The sequence below is a fragment of the Capsicum annuum genome, chromosome 7 (genome assembly GCF_002878395.1).
Source record: "Capsicum annuum cultivar UCD-10X-F1 chromosome 7, UCD10Xv1.1, whole genome shotgun sequence".
NCBI lineage: Eukaryota > Viridiplantae > Streptophyta > Magnoliopsida > Solanales > Solanaceae > Capsicum > Capsicum annuum.
The window spans coordinates 33,650,144-33,667,315 of record NC_061117.1 but is presented as its reverse complement, the minus strand read 5'-3'; the positions used below and the strand labels follow the sequence as shown (position 1 = coordinate 33,667,315).

Sequence of the window (17,172 nt, the reverse complement as noted above, 5' to 3'; positions counted from 1 at the left end):
AATCACAAACGTTGGGAGCTCCTAGTGCTAGGAATGGGCAGAAAAAGATATTATTTATCGTTAATTTGCTACGATCGTAGCTAAGAAATTATTTTTAATAATTCATCATTATTGTCGACAGTGCACCCCCTTGGTCAATATATGTTTGATTAATTATCTCATGGTTTTAAGGCTATTAGTTTAGCCGCACATGCCTCGCACGTATAATGTTTGATTATTTAAAATTAAAAGATTTTATCTATAACGAAATATTTAATAAAGTGTAAAATTCAAATCATTTTTCAAAAAACTTTCACACTTTAATATAATAATGTAAACATAAACATATATGTTTTACCACCAAAAGTTTCAAATGGTTAATGAATCATTATTTTTACATTTGTCATATAGTACCTCTTTCTCTTGTTGCCACATGCTAAGAGAGACACATCAATTTGAACCATATTTGTGTTATAATTTTTTTTTATATTTAAAATCTTTTCTTATTTTAAAGTCAAATCTTTATAAATCATTGATTATATTCTTATTACGTACATAAAACTTTAAAAATTTGGTACTTCTTAATTTTTTTTTAAAAAAGGTTTTATATTTATTTCTAGATTTTCCAAATCTTCTCAAATTTACTTGATTTAGAATTCTTAAATTAATTAAAAAAAAACAGTTGTCATTAATTTTGATGACTTCTAATAATGAAAGTTTTAACGATAAATATATTAATTAATTTTTAACTCTTAAATTATGAAAAAATATTGAAATTCTGATGAAAGATTTTATCATAAATATATTTAGTTAATTTTTAACTCTTAAATATTAGGAAAATAGTGAAAATACGATTTTATCTAAAGGAAGAACTTTTAAGAAAGAACTAAAAATTCAAACAACATTTCTAAAGCCCTTCACACCTTTAATATATTATTATTATTATTATTATTATAATAATAATAATAATAATAATAGTAATAATAATAATAATATATTATATTTTTATTATAGATAACATTATTGTCCAGAATTTAAGGTGACTATAGTTGTTCTTATTTTATTGTTAAATATTATCATTAATCCTACTGAGAATTGGATGGAATTAGTATAATAGAAATAATTTGATGTTTTTTACATATCCCTCAAAATGAGATTGTAATGTTTACCATGCAAGTCGTTGGTGGCTCGATGACTTGTAAGTCGCTGTGGCCCAGGCGACTTACAAATCGCTGTGGGCCAGATGATTTACAAGTCAGTGGACCTACCATGTTTTGTCCCTTTTATTTTTTTTCAAAATCAAGTGTCCTTTAATATTTTTGATAAAGAAAAGAGTACTTTCGGCTCCGAATTCCACCAAATACGGTTAAGCATCACATTCACGTTGCCCAATGAGATTCTTGAATCTGGATTCTAAAAATTGTACACAACTAGTAACCACATTAGTTTACAACAATATGCCTTATTCCACGAGTGAGGTCGATGGTATAGGGTACACATATTTTCTTTTAATCTTATTAAGGTAGAACTATTGTTTCGAAAAGATCTTCATTTATGTGCATTAAATTAAAATATTTATATAAAGAATGATAGGGAAGAAAATGTATCAATTAATAAAAAAAGTAATGTAGAATTTTTTTAAAAAAAAATCAATAAAACCAGATAAAATATTATGAAAATTGACATGAAAATCAAGAAACTACACGTATAAGGACAATATTATCATATACACGATGCTTCTAGATTTTCATTAAGCTTAATCTAACTAAAAACAGAATTAAATTACCTAATTTATTTTCAAACACCCATCAAACTTAAGTCTGATCTAAAATGAGTCAAAATGCCTAATATGCTTCCAAACTTCCACCAAATCTAATTTCATAAAAAAAAATAAAAAATTAAATTGAACTATTTAATAACCTTCTATTTTAATGGAGACCGTGCCAAAATTATTACCCACGATACACGAAGCACATATGACAATTGTACACATAAAAGATGAAAGATAATTCAACCGAGAAGACCCCAAACTGTTGCCCACTTCACTTCCTAAGTCCCACTATAGAAAACAAAGTACCAAACCCACAGATAAAGCAGAGAGAGAAAAACAGAGAGAAAAGCCCCCCTCATTTTTTTCTTTCAGGTTATACAAAACACCCTTTTGGAGTTCAGTTTCAATTCCATTAATTCTACCATTAATAACTGTGTTATATTTAATTTGTATCCATATAAAATGTCTTTTTCTCTTTTTTTTCTTAATCAGATTCTTGAAAACTGAGAAGGATTTTTCTTTTGTTAATACTTCTTTTTTTTTTTTTTTTTTAGGGAAAGGAAAAAAGATTGGATTTTTATGCTCCGGGTTTTGTGATCTGGTTTAATTTTGGAGCTTTGAAGAGGAATTGGATAATAATTATTGTATGTTTAGATATATGATGTTGTACAGTTCTTTCAGTGCTTGGGTCAGTCATTTTCTGGCTTGTATGGGGTATGTATACTGATTCTTTTACAATAACTTTTTGTTGCTATTTTATTTGATGGTTTTAGTGAAGTTTATTTGTTATGTGTTTTGTTCAAATTTGTGTGAATTGAGGGATGTTAAAGTGATTGATTGTGTGTGTGATGGGTCTTTAGTTGTTTGTTGAACACATTATTTATTGTGATTGACCTTTTTCTGAAAATTGTGATTCCTTTACCTTTTTTGATTACCCTGGTGTCGGGTCACACCTTGACTAATTCAATGGGATACCTGCTATTGAAACATTTTAACTGCTATTTCTATATTTTAGTCACTCTTAACGGTTCAAGCAGTGTAAACAGCTTCTTGCAGAAATGCAGGTAAGATTGCGTACACTTGACACCTGTGGTACGGCCTTTTCTCGTACCCCGCGCATAGCTGGAGCATTAGTACACCTGGCTTACCTTCTTAAAGGACACCCAAAAAGGGAAAAGGAATTGGAGGAAGGGGTTTTTTCCTGCAAGAGGAGGGAGGAGAAAGTTAAGAACTTTTCTCTTTTTAGATGGAGGAGAAGAAGGTAGGTGGGCGGAGGGAAGGAATCAGGTGTCTAGGAAAGTGAATAAGAAACATGAGTTTCTCTTTATTCCTTTATCGAGTGTTTTGGTGTTTGATCTTCCAAATTATGGTTCGAAGAGTAGTTGAAGGCTGATTCTATCATGATTATTTGTGACCTGTCAATTTAGATATTCGGTATATGATTTGGGTTGATACCATGCTTGCAAGACATAATAGGTGAAACTTTTTCAGGAAATAAAATTGGAATAATTAGATAGATCAGATTAGGGTGAGAAATAACCAACATTTATCATACTGTTTCAAACTTCATCTTCCTCTCTATATTTTTTTTCTTATTTAGGAAATTAGTAAAATTCTTTGAGAAATTCGGGGCAAGAAAAGTGTACTTTCACTCTGTTTATGCAATCAATAGTTGGTAGAATATTGTTCTCTATGTACCTTATCTTGGAAAAATGTGATAGTTAGCTTAGGAGTAATCTTTCTTGGTATATAAGATTACCAAAGTGGATATCGTCATTAACATGGGATGCTGGATAGTTTTTCATGTTCCATTTTTCCGGAATTGTCTTTACTTTTCCTATTGCTTTGTTTAAGCTTTGTTTTGTTGGAATTATGCTTATAAGGGGGTTATCTTGTGCTAAAAAGCAGTTTTGTGTGTATTTTCATTAGCAAAGAGTGGCTACCCAAAAGATTGGTATTTATTTTTATGTTGCTTCCGGAAAGGGGGAGAAAGACGTAGGAAGGGGGTTGGAGGTGAACTTGCTAATCTACTTCCACTTCAGGAAGTATTAATCTTCAACTCTGGTTGTATAGAATAGATAAAGTAGGAAGCACAAGATTTACTTCTTCTTCCTCTTCTAATGTTGGGGATTGAAAAAAACTTATATTGAAGGGAAGCATACTACTTCAGTTTTACTCCAGATTCCTTTACTCCTAAGAAAACATAAGGAAATATCCTATCTCCCTTCCTCCTTTTATTCACTTCCTACAGTCATTGTCGTAGAGTTCGTTATTTGGTGTTTCACATGGGTAATTCGTGATGCATGAGTTTGAAAAACTTTTGAGTAATCAAACCTTGCATCTCTAAATTTAAAGAGGGCCTTTGGTATATGATTTGGAGGGAGGGGGTGTGAGGGGGATGAGATGGACTGAAGGAGTTCAGTGGGGTTGGAAGGGGAGGTTTAAAGGTATCTTTAGTAGCTTGTGGATATTGCTGAAATCTGAAGCTGCAGCATTTTAGTGAAATGTTTTATCTTGAATATCATGTCACAGCTGGTGGCTATTTGGATATGATTTTGGATCACATCTATGACTGTAAGTGGAGTAGTCATCGGGAAATCTTCTATTTCATGTGTATGTTTTCTCATTGTTACCATTTATCTAACCGTCTTGTCTTTAGTGCATTTCAATTTTCTGATCTCTTCATTTGACTTTTAGTTAATAATTAATATGTATGAAAGATCATTCTGGTTGTGTTTCTTTAACTTTGTGCTGACAGAAGGGTCACATTGTTTGTGGAAGGGAGGATAAGAAAGTCATATATATGAAGATTAGGCTTGTCTGGTCCATCCCAACTTGTAGAAGGGTTATGTGCCAAAAGAATATTTGGTGAAAATCCTTATTGGAAGTCAATAATGAAGAGTATGGAGTAGAATTTTGGCAATTTGTCCTTTTATCTAATTTTGTGCAAGGAACCAACGACTCCTATTGTTATAAATGGAGAAACAATTCTCTCATCTCAACACACAAAGTAGAACCATAGAAGAAAGAGCAGAGAGCAATTCAGACTTATGAAATGCAGTTTTTGACTTTTTGGGATTAAATAGTGTAAGCAGTGTTATAGTGGGGCATGTAATCAAAGATGATTGTTTTTCTTTAGTGTGTAGTGGTCTCCCGAGTATTACTCGGGACTATTGAGTGAAAATTCCCTGACTATAGTCATATTGTTTTGCCACTCTAAGGATGTGGTTTCTTCTATTATTAAGAAGAGCTTTCCATGTTAAAATTTTGATGCTCCGGGTCTCTTTTTTAATTACCGTGTCTAGGTGCTCCAATTTTCCTTTTATTTATCATGAATATTATTTCTATGGCTATTTTTCTTGAGAACTGGTATTAGAGCCTAGGTACAGCTCATTCTAAGAAATATTGTTCACAGTCAGTTGTATGATATTCTGTGAAAAATGTAGGGAGTAGTGCATAAGGTAGCAAATTCAACAGAGAGGACATTTTCTCCTTGTGGCAAAGAAAAATGAGGGATCTGCTCATCTAATAAGGGGATTACACAATGCAATTGTAGGAAATATGGCAAAGTCCGAACCCATAAAACCTGAGGATTGGATGACTTGGATTAAAAAAATAGCTAGCGCAATCAGATTACACTTACAAGAGGCCCAACAATATAATTGATGAAGATAGAGAATATAGAATATCGACAAGGTTGGAATGTCTATAAATATTCAAAGGATTGCCAAACAAAGTGTGCCTGATGAAGCTATTCTATGGTCTGAAGAAGTTATTTTCTTCTTACTGTCTATGAATATGAATCTTTTTACGCTTGCTTTTGTGTTCTATTTGTGTGTGTTGAAAGGAGAGAATTATCTATATATTTATAAGAATATAGGAGCAATGACCTCAAAGCACTAAATAGAGAAAAGGAGAAATTGTCTGAAAATTCTTCTCCACATGTTTCATTCTTGACCTCCAGGAGTGAATTTCTATTAAGTGTTTTTTAGCAGATGGTTTTGCAACAAGTTGGGATGGAGCCCACAAATCTGCCCCTCCCAAGGAAACCTCACCCTGCTCAAGAAATACTACAACCATTAAGGAGATCAGAAAGACAATTAGTAGAATCATTTCGATATCCTTCCTCAAAGTATGTCCTCATTAGCGATGTGGGTAACCAAAAAGCTGTGAGGAGGTATTGTCTCAGCTAGAAAAGAACTTGTGGATGAGAGCCATGCTAACACAAAGATGGGATCTCTATAGAAAAAGGACATGCATGAGCTGGCTGAACTTCCAAAGATGAAGACCACTTAATGCAAATGAATCTGAAAACTCAAGAAAGATGGAAAAGACAAGTAGATTAGGCACTAAGCTGTATTGGTGGTAAAATGGTTCAAACACAAATAAGGTGTTGATTTTGATGTAATTTTCTCATGAGTTATTAAAATGGATTGAATTTCAACTATTCATGGTTTGGCAACTAGCCTAAATCTATTGGATGTGAAATTTGCATTCTTTTATGGAGATTTTGGAAAAAAATCTACATGGAGCAAGAAGGATTTAAAGCAAAAAAAAACACATGATGTACAAATGGAAGAAAGAGTTTATATGGGTTGAAACAAGCAGTGGGGAAGTGGTAAAAAGGTTTCTTCATGAAGTAATGTAATCTTACAGAAGAAGTTTATTCATGATAAATAGAACATATAAAAAAGACACTTCCGTATCTCTATGTGTACTTCAAAAGGTTTTGATGACTTCTTTATGATCTTCTTGCTATACGTAGATGACAAGTTGATTGTAGGACAAGATAACAAGCTGATAGCTTAAGTTGAAGGATGAGGAAGACCTATCCAAGTCATTTGACATGAAAGACGGGTCTGACACAACAAATGCGGGGAATATATATTGTTCAAGATAGAACTAGCAGGAAGTTGTGACTGTGACAAAAGAAGTATATTCAACATGTTTCGGAACATTTCAACATTAAGAGTGCGAAGCCCATCAACACGTCTTATTGGTCGCGTGAAGTTGAGAAAAAAAGGTGTTTCCTACAACAAAGGAGGACAAAGAGAGCTTGACAAAGTTCTCCATTCCTTTGCCAGGAGGGGTTTAATATATGCAATGGGATGCACTGGACTTAACATTGCTCAAGCATTCACTATATGTTGTCAGCAGATTTCTTGAAAATCCTGGAAAAATAATACTAAGAGGTACCTCAGAGGAGTACTTGTGTTTTGAAAGATCTTATCTAGTCTTGCGGGGTTGTACAAATGTTGATATGGCATGTGATCTTTGAAAATAGAGAACCACTCTTGGATATTTTTTTACTTTTTTTGTGGGGAAGTATTCATGGGAGTTAAAATTTTAGAAGTATGTCAGTCTCTACTATTGAAGTGAATTATATTTTTGCTACATGCTAAAGCTAGCAAGGAAATGATGTGCCTCAAACAGTTTCTTCAATAAATTTGGCTCGTATTTGAATGAGTATGTCGTCTATTAGGACAGTCAGTGCAATAGCCATGAGCAAGAACTCTATGTACCATGCAAGGACTAAAGACATTGACGTGAGATATCATTGGATTGGAGAAGAAGTAAGGACTAAAGAGCAAATTCTTGCAAATTGTGAAGATTTATTTTGACTAAGATAGTACCAATAGACAAGTTTGAGTTGTGCAAAGACCCTGTGGACTATGTTGCTTGAACTCGAGTGTAGTTTGATACGTTGCGGATCTAAAGGTTGGATTCCTCATCACATATACTTTAGGATATGGTGGTATAGATCTGAGTGCAGGTGTTGAGTTACGACCATAAATGTATATTACAACATGAATATGTATTTACTTAATTGAAGTTATTAAAATAAACATATATAGTGCAATTTAATTCTTTATAAGCACTTAATATTTCGTTCATATGATATCTCGTGTGAATCAAAATATTCTCATACTTCTTGGTCATAGATGTAGTTAAAGCACCTTTGGTAAGTTGACCAAATCTGGTGTAGTTCCAAATCTACACTCAAATCATATCGAATCGACATGGGTCGGCAAGAATTTGAAGGGATCGAGCAGCATAGCTTATAAGCGCATCTAGAAATTCAGCATTACCTCTGTTGGGCTTAGATGAATTGGTCTGGAGGGGGTAACATGTGGGTCCACACCCAACTTAATAAAAAGCCACATGCCAAAAAAAACACCAGGTAAAAAGTTATATTAGAGGTCACTTGACTGATGAACCAACCATTGCTCAAAATTCTCCCTCATTTAGTTTATTCTTGACTTCTAAGATGATTTTTTTTGGTCCGTTGCGCAAATTTCTCCCCCACGTAGTTTATTCTTGACCTCTAATATGATTTTTTTTTCCAAAAAAAATCATGTACAGGTCAAGTGGGAAGTACTCGGGGGAGAATTTTGAGCAATGGTTGGTACTTCAGTCAACTGACCTTTGCATGGAAAGCTTTAGACAAGTGACTAGACACTTGTCATGAATAAAAGCATATTTATGTTGACCATCTGCAATCATAAAACTAACAGGCCTTATGTAGCCAATTCAATTCCTCGACTCAATTCTTTTTTAGGCAGAATTTTAACTGCTTATTGTGATGTCCCACCATGTCATTATGCCACATAAGTGCCACTTGGACCACTTTTTGCCACATGGAAGCTTACATAGGAAATATGCTTAGCATTTGTGGGAAGATTCTAGATCCATGGAGTCTCGGAAAACTAGATTCCTTTGAAATATCTAGGAAGATTTGTATTAGAGAGAACTTGAATTTGCTTGATGCCTTTACAAATTAATGCCCCTCTATCTGTACTACTCATCTAGGGGTTAAAGTGTAAATAATAATTGTTACACAAGTCCCTACATATTTACACTTAGATCACATATCTAGAACTCTTTACATGCCTAAAATATTCTTAGGCCTTTTGAGAAAGCCTTCCTAGATATTCCATAGAAATCTAGAGTCTTTCCAAGATCTCCTGGCTCTAGAATCTTCCCATAAAGCTGGCATATTTCCTATGTAAGCTTCCACATGAAGTGTGCCAAGTGGAACTTATGTGGCATGATGACATGGTGGGTCATCGCACTCTCCCCCACCTGATGTTGTGACGACTGCGACGCACTGCTGCTGTATAAACTTCCGGGTCTTATCTTTGAATTTCCATAAATCCTCGTATCGTTCCCATGTGGTTTCCTTTCGTGATTGCCCCTTCCGGTGGACGATGAACATGGCAGTGACTTTTTGTCCTTGCTTTCTCTTGGTGTGGTAGTCAGTTGTAGCCTCAATCTCCCGATCATGCGAGGTGGTGATAGTAAAGGCATCAAGCAAAATATTCAAGTTCTCTTTAGCACAATTCTCTTGTATTCTTCCTACCATTCTCTTAGCGATTTCTAGAGTCTTAGGCTGACTTGATATAGCAAGATCGTGAGCAAGTGGTGCAAGAACGTGAGCGAGTTGTCAAGTGTCGCACGTGTGCTTAGTAGAAGACTAAGGACGTGACATCTTTCTCTTTTTATCTTTTTTTGCTGCGTTGTTATTTGAATTTGGTTGTTCCTTCTTTTTCATAGAGGAATTGTTGGCAAATATGAGGAAAAAGGTAAATAAATATTATGTTGATAAGCAAAAAATATTGCCACAATATTTATCCATGAGCATTCTAGGTGTTGTCTTGATAAACTATTTTAGCATTGTTGTAGTTTCCCTAAGAACAAAAAAAGTCTTTCACTGTGGGGGGCGGGAACAACAAATTATAAATAACAAATTAGCTAGTCAGAAAATGAGAATAATAGGAAGAACTGTTAAGATTAAGTGGTTGAGAATGAATACCAGAAATGTTATTCTTATGATTACAAATAATCATCCTATTTGTAGGATGAGAATAGGATTTTCTTCATGACAATGTCTAGCCACTTGTCTGAAACTTTTTATGCCCGTCACTTGGCTGATGAAGCCACTTGTTGAAAAAAGGATTTTAAATATTATAATGTTTAGGACGGTGCCTAGCGTGTCTCATGTCATTTGTTTATCTGCTCATAAGTAAATATTTTAGTAATATATTTTATTCTTTCAACTTAAAATTTGTTTGTCTTTTCATTTATATTTGCCAACAATTTTATCTTTTCTCTATTTTGTGCTTGGAGTTCACAACTCCTATTGTTATAAATAGAGAGGCAATTTTCGCATTCCCACACAGAAGAATATAGAATTGAAGCAAGAGTAGAGTGGAGAACAATTCACAGACAATAAGAAGGTAAGTGTTTGTGAGGAAAATTAGTGTGTGGCGGTATTATAGTAAGGTGAGTAAATTAAAAGAGGGTTGTTTCTTGAGTGTGTAATGATCTTTTTGAGTATTTTACTATAGTGGTATTTTTGGCGTTTTAGACCGTGATTTTTTCCCTTATTGAAAGGGTTTTTTGGCTATTTTACTCGAAAAGGCTGTTGTTGATGTCACCATGACAGTAACTTTATTGATCATTAGTGTCAAAATCTCGTCCTATATTGGCTGCCTAAAGGGTTTCAAAAAATGTCTATAAGGATATGGTATAGTGCACTCCGTCTTATGTTTTTGGGATTTCTGCATAATTCTTTCAAATGTTTTCATAATTAAACCTAGGCAGGGTAGCTGTCACTACCGTCTTCTCTCTACCTATTCTACCAACCTCTGCCTCTCTGTGTTCAATTTGTCTAGCCGTTAGCATGCATATTCAGTAGAGTTTACCGAGCCTTCTCTCTATACTCCAAATGAAGGAAAAGGAAAAAAAAAAAAGGAAGAGAATAAACAAAAGAAGGAAGAGAAAGTAAAAAAGAAAAGTCTCCAGACTCTAGAACCGGATTATGAGTGCGGAACTGTTTTAGTGAACCTGCCCCACATCGATTGAGTCAGGGTTTTAAAAGGTTTTGAGCTACTCCTATCTCCACTTGTAGTTTTAGATAATGAGTTGGATACTTAGATCCTTTCTTTTACAATTAGGATGTTGATTATTGTCAATATGGAGCTACCAATGGACAGCATAGAGAATGTATTCTGTGGATGAGAGCTTCAAATACATAAAGCAAACTATTTTACAAAGAGTCACCTCAGATCACAACCCCATCACGTTGCAACGTGGTGAATGGGAAGCATCTAAATCTTACTTCAAATTTGAGAATTGGTGGCTGCTAACAATAGGTTTCAAGGAGAGGGTAAAAGATTGGTGGGACTCTCAACTTTGAGTGCAGTCCGGACTACATTCTAATGGCAAAATTGAAAGCTTTAAAAATAAAGCTAAAAGAGTGGGACAGGACAAGACATGGGAACTTAAGGGCTCAGAAGCAAGAAGTTTTGGCTCAGATAGAAGCAATAGAGAAGATTTAGGAATGCAGAGTTTTGCAGGAGGAGGAGATCGCATCCAGAATAGTGCTCACAATGGAATTTGAAGATATAGCTAGGAAAGAGGAGATTGCCTGGAGACAGAGATCCAGGTTGGCAACCTGGCTAAGAGGGGATGGAAAACACAAGCTTTTTTCACAGAACTGCAAATGTCCACAGGAGATTCAATACCATCGTCAAACTAAAGGTTGGAGAAGTAATGGTGGAGGACCCAGAAGAGGTGAAGAAAGAGGTAAGTGTCATATTATGAAAGACGGTACACAGAAACAGAGGAATGGAGGCCACAGTTGGTTCTGGAAAGCATTAAAGAGAAATGGAGAATTGTCCCAAAGTCAGAACCGAAGACAACTTATTATTGATGGCACCATTCGAACCCCAAGAGATTCTGGAAAGCATTAAAGAGAAATGGAGAATTGTCCCAAAGTCAGAACCGAGGACAACTTATTATTGATGGCACCATTCGAACCCCAAGAGATTCTGAAAAGCATTAAAGCATGCACTGGAGATAAGGCCCCTGGGCCTGATGGATATTCTATGGAGTTTTTCAAACAATGTTGGGAGATAATCAAAGTAGATTTGGTAGCAACAGTACTGAATTTCCATGAGAAAGGTTTCTTTGAAAAAAGCCTGAATGCTACATCTGTGGCTTTGATTCCAAAGAAAGTTGGGCAGAGGAGCTAAATGATTACAGACCTATAAGCTTGACTGGGTGTGTGTACAAGATCATTGCGAAACTATTGGTAGAAAGATTAAATAAGGTGATCCATGGCTTGGTCGACAGACAACAAATGGCCTTCATCAAAGAGAGGCAGATAATGGATGTGGTATTAATTGCAAACGAGGGTGTTGACTCCAGACAACAATGCAGCAACAAACCCGGAATTATGTGTAAATTGGACATTCAAAAGGTTTATGACCACTTAAATTGGAACTTCCTGCTACAACTATTGGCAAAGATGGGTTTTGGTGGGAGGTGGATCAAATGGATAAAACATTGTATCAGTACAGTTAAATTTTCAGTGCTAATTAACAGAGAACCAAATGGATTTTTCTCATCTCAGAGAGGTTTGAGACAGGGTGATCCCTTGTCTCCATTTCTGTTCATATTAGCAATGGAGGGTATGAGCTATCTATTGAATAAAGCAAAGAAAAAGAGGTAGATTAGAGGATTCCAATTGGGAGAGGCAAACAATGTTTGAAGCAACACATTTACAGTACGCAGATACGCCTTGGTTTTCTGTGATGCTGATGAGGCACAAGTTCTGATTTTGAGGGTCATATTTATCATATTTGAAGCACTCTCTGAGTTACATATAAACTGGGGAAAGAGCTTCATCTATCCATCAACACAGTAACTGAGATAGAAACTCTTGCAAATACATTAGGAAGAAGAGTGGAAGAGCTTCCAACTACTTATCTTGGAATGCCTTTGGGAGCTAAAAGTAAGTCGGTCGGGATCTGGAATGGGGTAGTGAAAAAATGCACAAAAAGACTATCAAACTGGAAGAGTCAATACCTTTTCCCGGGGGGAGGGGGTGGCACTCATAAATAGTACATACTGGACACTCTGCCTTCTTATTTGATGTCCATCTTTCCGATGCCGGTTAGTGTTTGCAAGAGAATAGATACTCTGAGAAGGAACTTTTTTTTTGGCAAGAAAATGAAGATAAAAAGTACCATCTAATCAAGTGGGAGAAGTTGCTAGTAAACAAGAAAGAAGGTGGTTTAAGCATCAGGAATATTAAAAAGCGGAACCAAAGCCTGATGATGAAATGGTTGTGGAAGTTTGCTACTGAAGAAGGAATGTTGAGGAAAGAAGCTACAACAACAACAACAACAAACCCAGTGTATTCCCACTTAGTGGGGTCTGGGAGGGGTAAGATGTACGCAGTCCATACCTCTACCTCTGATGAAGTAGAAAGGCTGTTTCCGAAAGACCCCCGGCTCAAGTCACGAGATATCACACAAACACATAGTACAGCACAGAAGCAGATGACATAACATAGATACGGCACCCATAAGGAATATAAAACAGAGTAAAGCAAGAATGCAGGAATATACAGCGGAGGAAAGCACACATATTCGTAATAAACATGGAACACGGAACACGGAACATTGAATACGGAATCATAACAGGAATACACCCCCACCAATTTATTCCCTACACTAGCGACCCGAACTGGCCCTAATCCTCTGCCGTAATTCGCATCTTCCATACCTTCCTATCTAGGGTCATGTCCTCGGTGAGCTGTAACTGTTCCATGTCCCGCCTAATCACCTCACCCCAGTACTTCTTCGGTCTACCCCTACCCCGTCTAAAACCATCCAACGCTAGCCTCTCACACCTACGGACCGGGGCATCCGTGCCCCTCCTCTTCACGTGTCCGAACCATCTCAATCGTGCTTCCCGCATCTTACACTCCACTGAAGTCACACCAACCTTCTCCCGGATAGTCTCATTCCGAACTCTATCCCCTCGGGTCAGTCCACACATCCAGAACTTTACATCTTGTGTCAGCAACAACAAGCCACTGTTGCCATGATGTGATCTGGACAAGGATGGAATTTATTCCTAAGGAGACATTTGAATGACTGGGAAATGGAAAGAATTGCAGATTTCTACAACTCAGTAGCTGGAATCAACACTTGAATGGAGAAGAAGATAGACTGGAATGGGACAAAGACAAAAGAGGACATTTCTCTATCAAATTCTGCATACAAGGAACTGAATACAATAGGGGCGAAGGAAAGAGATTGGCAGTGGAAGATGATATGATATGGAAACCAAAAATACCCTATAAAATCAACTGTTTTATTTGACTTTTGGCCAAAGTGGCAGTTCTAACACACTTGAGCAAAAGGGGTCATCAATTAGCCTCGAGGTTTGTTCTTTGGGGGGAACAAGTGGAGACAATCAACCATCTTTTTTTGCATTGTAAATGGACAGACCAGTTGTGGAGGATGTTCATTAGCATGAGAGGGATCAAGTGGGTGAAACCTGGAAGCATAGCAGATGTGTTAAGATGCTAGAATATAGATGACAATGTGAACAAGAAGGAAAAGAGATCGAGGATTGTCCCGGCTTGCATTTGGTGGACAGCTTGGACCGAAAGAAACAAGAGGAGCTTTGAGGGGATGCAGAGCAGTTTACAGTATTTCAAAATGAATTGTTTAGGTCTTTTTTATTTTTGGTGTGAGCAAAACCTATTAGCTCAAACAGAAGATATTTTTGATGTTTTAGACTTTTTGTGAGCACAGATGTAAACGACAAGATGTAAGTTGTGATACTTTTGAAGGGGGACTACACCTTTGGTGATAGTATACCTGTGGATATATAGAAGTAATGTTACCTGATTCAAAAAAAAAATAAGACTGTATCTACCAATGGTTATTTTGCTCCTCTCCTCCTACCCCAAGGAAAGGACCAATATCCTAACAACAACTTACCCAATGTAATCCTACAAGTGGGGTCTGCCTTACCCTTACCTTATGAAGGTAAAGAGGTTTTTTCCGATTGACCCTCAGCTCAAGTAAAACAGAATTTTTTTAAAAAAGTAAACCAATGCTGTTGCGAAGAAGTCATGCTAAAAACAATAAGAAAAGAACGAGTAGCAATATCCTAGCTGAGATAATTTGCCACATGCTCTTTTGCACTTCCACTTTACTGGTAACTATTTGGATTTAAATCAGGAAGACATTCATCTTTTTGAACTGAAGTAATAGGACATACCCTTACCCTTTGCCTTTTCTTGTTTTGAAGTTTGCATATGTATGTTTGTTAATCTGGATCTCCTTGTGCTTGTGTAGTTATTCAAATGTGCTCTTCTTTCGTTTAAGCTATTGCGCCTTATTGTGGCATCAAGACAGTTTTTTGTCTTCTCGCCATGTGTTGTATATGCAAATAAACCTAAATTTGAACAGAGCAGTGGTTGCTTTGGTTGCTGTTCCAAATCTCAACCTATTATTGCTGTGGATGAACCATCTAAAGGACTACGAATACAAGGAAAGTTGGTGAGAAAACCGAGTGTATCGGATGATTTTTGGAGCACCAGTCCATGCGACCTGGAGATTAGTACTGTTCAATCTCATAGAAGCATGTCTTCCGTCAGTATCTCAAATCAGAGCTTCAGTCAACAAAGTGGCACTGGCAACGCCAGCAACAACAATGAATTCGTAAATCATGGCAAGTTCATCGCACTAATGACTAGACTTTTTTTACATATTAGAAAACTAGCCACTTCTGTGGCTAGACATTTGAGTCTGTTTTCCACTTTTAATACATGACTTTTGTTCAACAGCGAAAGCCATACCTAGTTGTGAAGTAGGCTATGCATGAATAGGGACTATTTAGGGACTTTTCAAGTTCTGTTCGCTCTCTTGACTGTCTGTAGATTGCATGCAGGCTATCTTCTTTGGAACCAGACCAGGCTTCAGTGGCTAGCAAGTAAAGATCCAGAGAACCGACGAGTAGCTGAAGAACCGATGTTAAAGTGAGAATCTTGCTTATTTTCATGTTTCCAATTAAGCATTTCAACACCATAGTAACAGTTCTCATGGAAGCAAATTTTAGGACTAACTTCAAAGTGGTATTATGCCACTAGAAGTCCTGGAGATAAGCTTAGTTTCTTTATAACTGTGGTGTCCGGTCCAACAACTTGCGCACACCCTAGACTAATTCCACGAGGCACCTGCTACCACCAGAGGTGGAGCCAAAAAAATTCAGCTAATGGGTTCTGAACCACAATCTTATTTTGTTTATTTGGTTCAGAAAAGATTACTTATACATATTAAATGATTTTTTTTTAATACTGGGTATGTTGTTGTTGATTAAATGATTTTTTAAATACAAATACTCTGCGAGCTCCCACCAAACAGAGGTATCACGTAACTCTGTCCACTGAGGCTTGGACATGGACAGATTAGAAGAAATCACCTAGTGGTTAATTAGTTTCACTTAAACATGGTTTTTTATTGTTGAGTATGGTTACTACGCCTTTCCATACATGTGAATACTTTTAAAATTCTTGAGTTTATCTTGCTCTTACATTTATTTGAAGTTCGTCTTCATTCTTTGCTAATTGTGCTTGTTTTGTCTCACTATAGTTGGAATGTTTCGTATGAAAGCTTATTTGGGACTGACAAACGTTTCCCTCAGCCAATTCCTCTCTCGGTGAGTATCACTTCTCGGAACTCTTTCTGATATCAATTCTTTGCATTTCTAGTAAAGGGTCGGGTTAACTTCTGTCCAAATTGGTTGTTCTTCATAGGACATGGTCGACTTTCTTGCTGATATTTGGGAGCACGAGGGTTTGTACGATTAACCATGCTGATCCGAACTGAGCATTGGTTTTCTTCGCGTTTATGTGAATTTTCTGGTTGTTTTAACCTGTGAAAACAATTGTGTATAGCTTTCAGAATACAGGGACTGGCAGAGGATGCAAGTGTTTAGAAAGCAAAGATTTAACTGATAGAAAATGAGAGGCTAATAGTAAGGAAACATTTATATGGGGGGGCGGGGGGGGGGAGGGGTTATGCTTTGTAAATGGGAAGCTAATTTACTGTTAATCTATGTTTGATGTTTTACTAATTTTGTCTAATTTGATTTGCATGTGTCTTGCTCTCCGTATATCCTCAAGGACGAGTAGTGTTTCTAATGTGATTTGGACAATTGTCACCTTGTTGAACTAGTTTTGGAATTAGTTAGATTCAGCATTCATCTTTTTAGGATAAATTACGTAGTGTAAAAAAAAAAGAACTCCATAATTACTGATATGATTAATATTTAAAATAATTACTTTATATAGTTTTTTTCCAACAATTATTTACGTAGTTAAAGGTTATTTTAATAGCTGTTATTTATGTGGGTCTGCGCATACAAATGGAGTAGCGTATATTTTGGCTTTTTTGATTATGCAAAGATCCTCTCACCTACGTGCCTGCAACTGCGGCTGGTTTATCTAGTCTAGTAATAAGCACGGATCATTTTTATTAAAATATTTTAAGGAAAAATTACATATATACACAAATATATGTACACAAACTAACTTTATCTTATTACATAAATTT

At 36.1% G+C, this 17,172-nt stretch overlaps 1 protein-coding gene across 2 annotated transcripts; it reads left to right on the top strand.

The window, feature by feature from the left end:
- Positions 1-1,956: 1,956 nt before the first annotated feature.
- On the top strand, positions 1,957-16,793 carry LOC107867793. 2 transcript variants are annotated; one of them, XM_016714206.2, is made up of 6 exons: positions 1,957-2,122; positions 2,305-2,464; positions 15,033-15,289; positions 15,509-15,596; positions 16,210-16,276; positions 16,374-16,793. In XM_016714206.2, exons 2-6 carry the CDS (start codon positions 2,397-2,399, stop codon positions 16,425-16,427), a joined length of 534 nt encoding a protein of 177 aa, XP_016569692.1. In that variant the 5' UTR covers positions 1,957-2,122; positions 2,305-2,396; the 3' UTR covers positions 16,428-16,793. The 2 variants fall into 2 exon arrangements, with proteins under 2 accessions (XP_016569692.1, XP_016569693.1); XM_016714207.2 differs by having other exon boundaries at positions 1,962-2,122; positions 15,028-15,289.
- Positions 16,794-17,172: the final 379 nt, after the last annotated feature.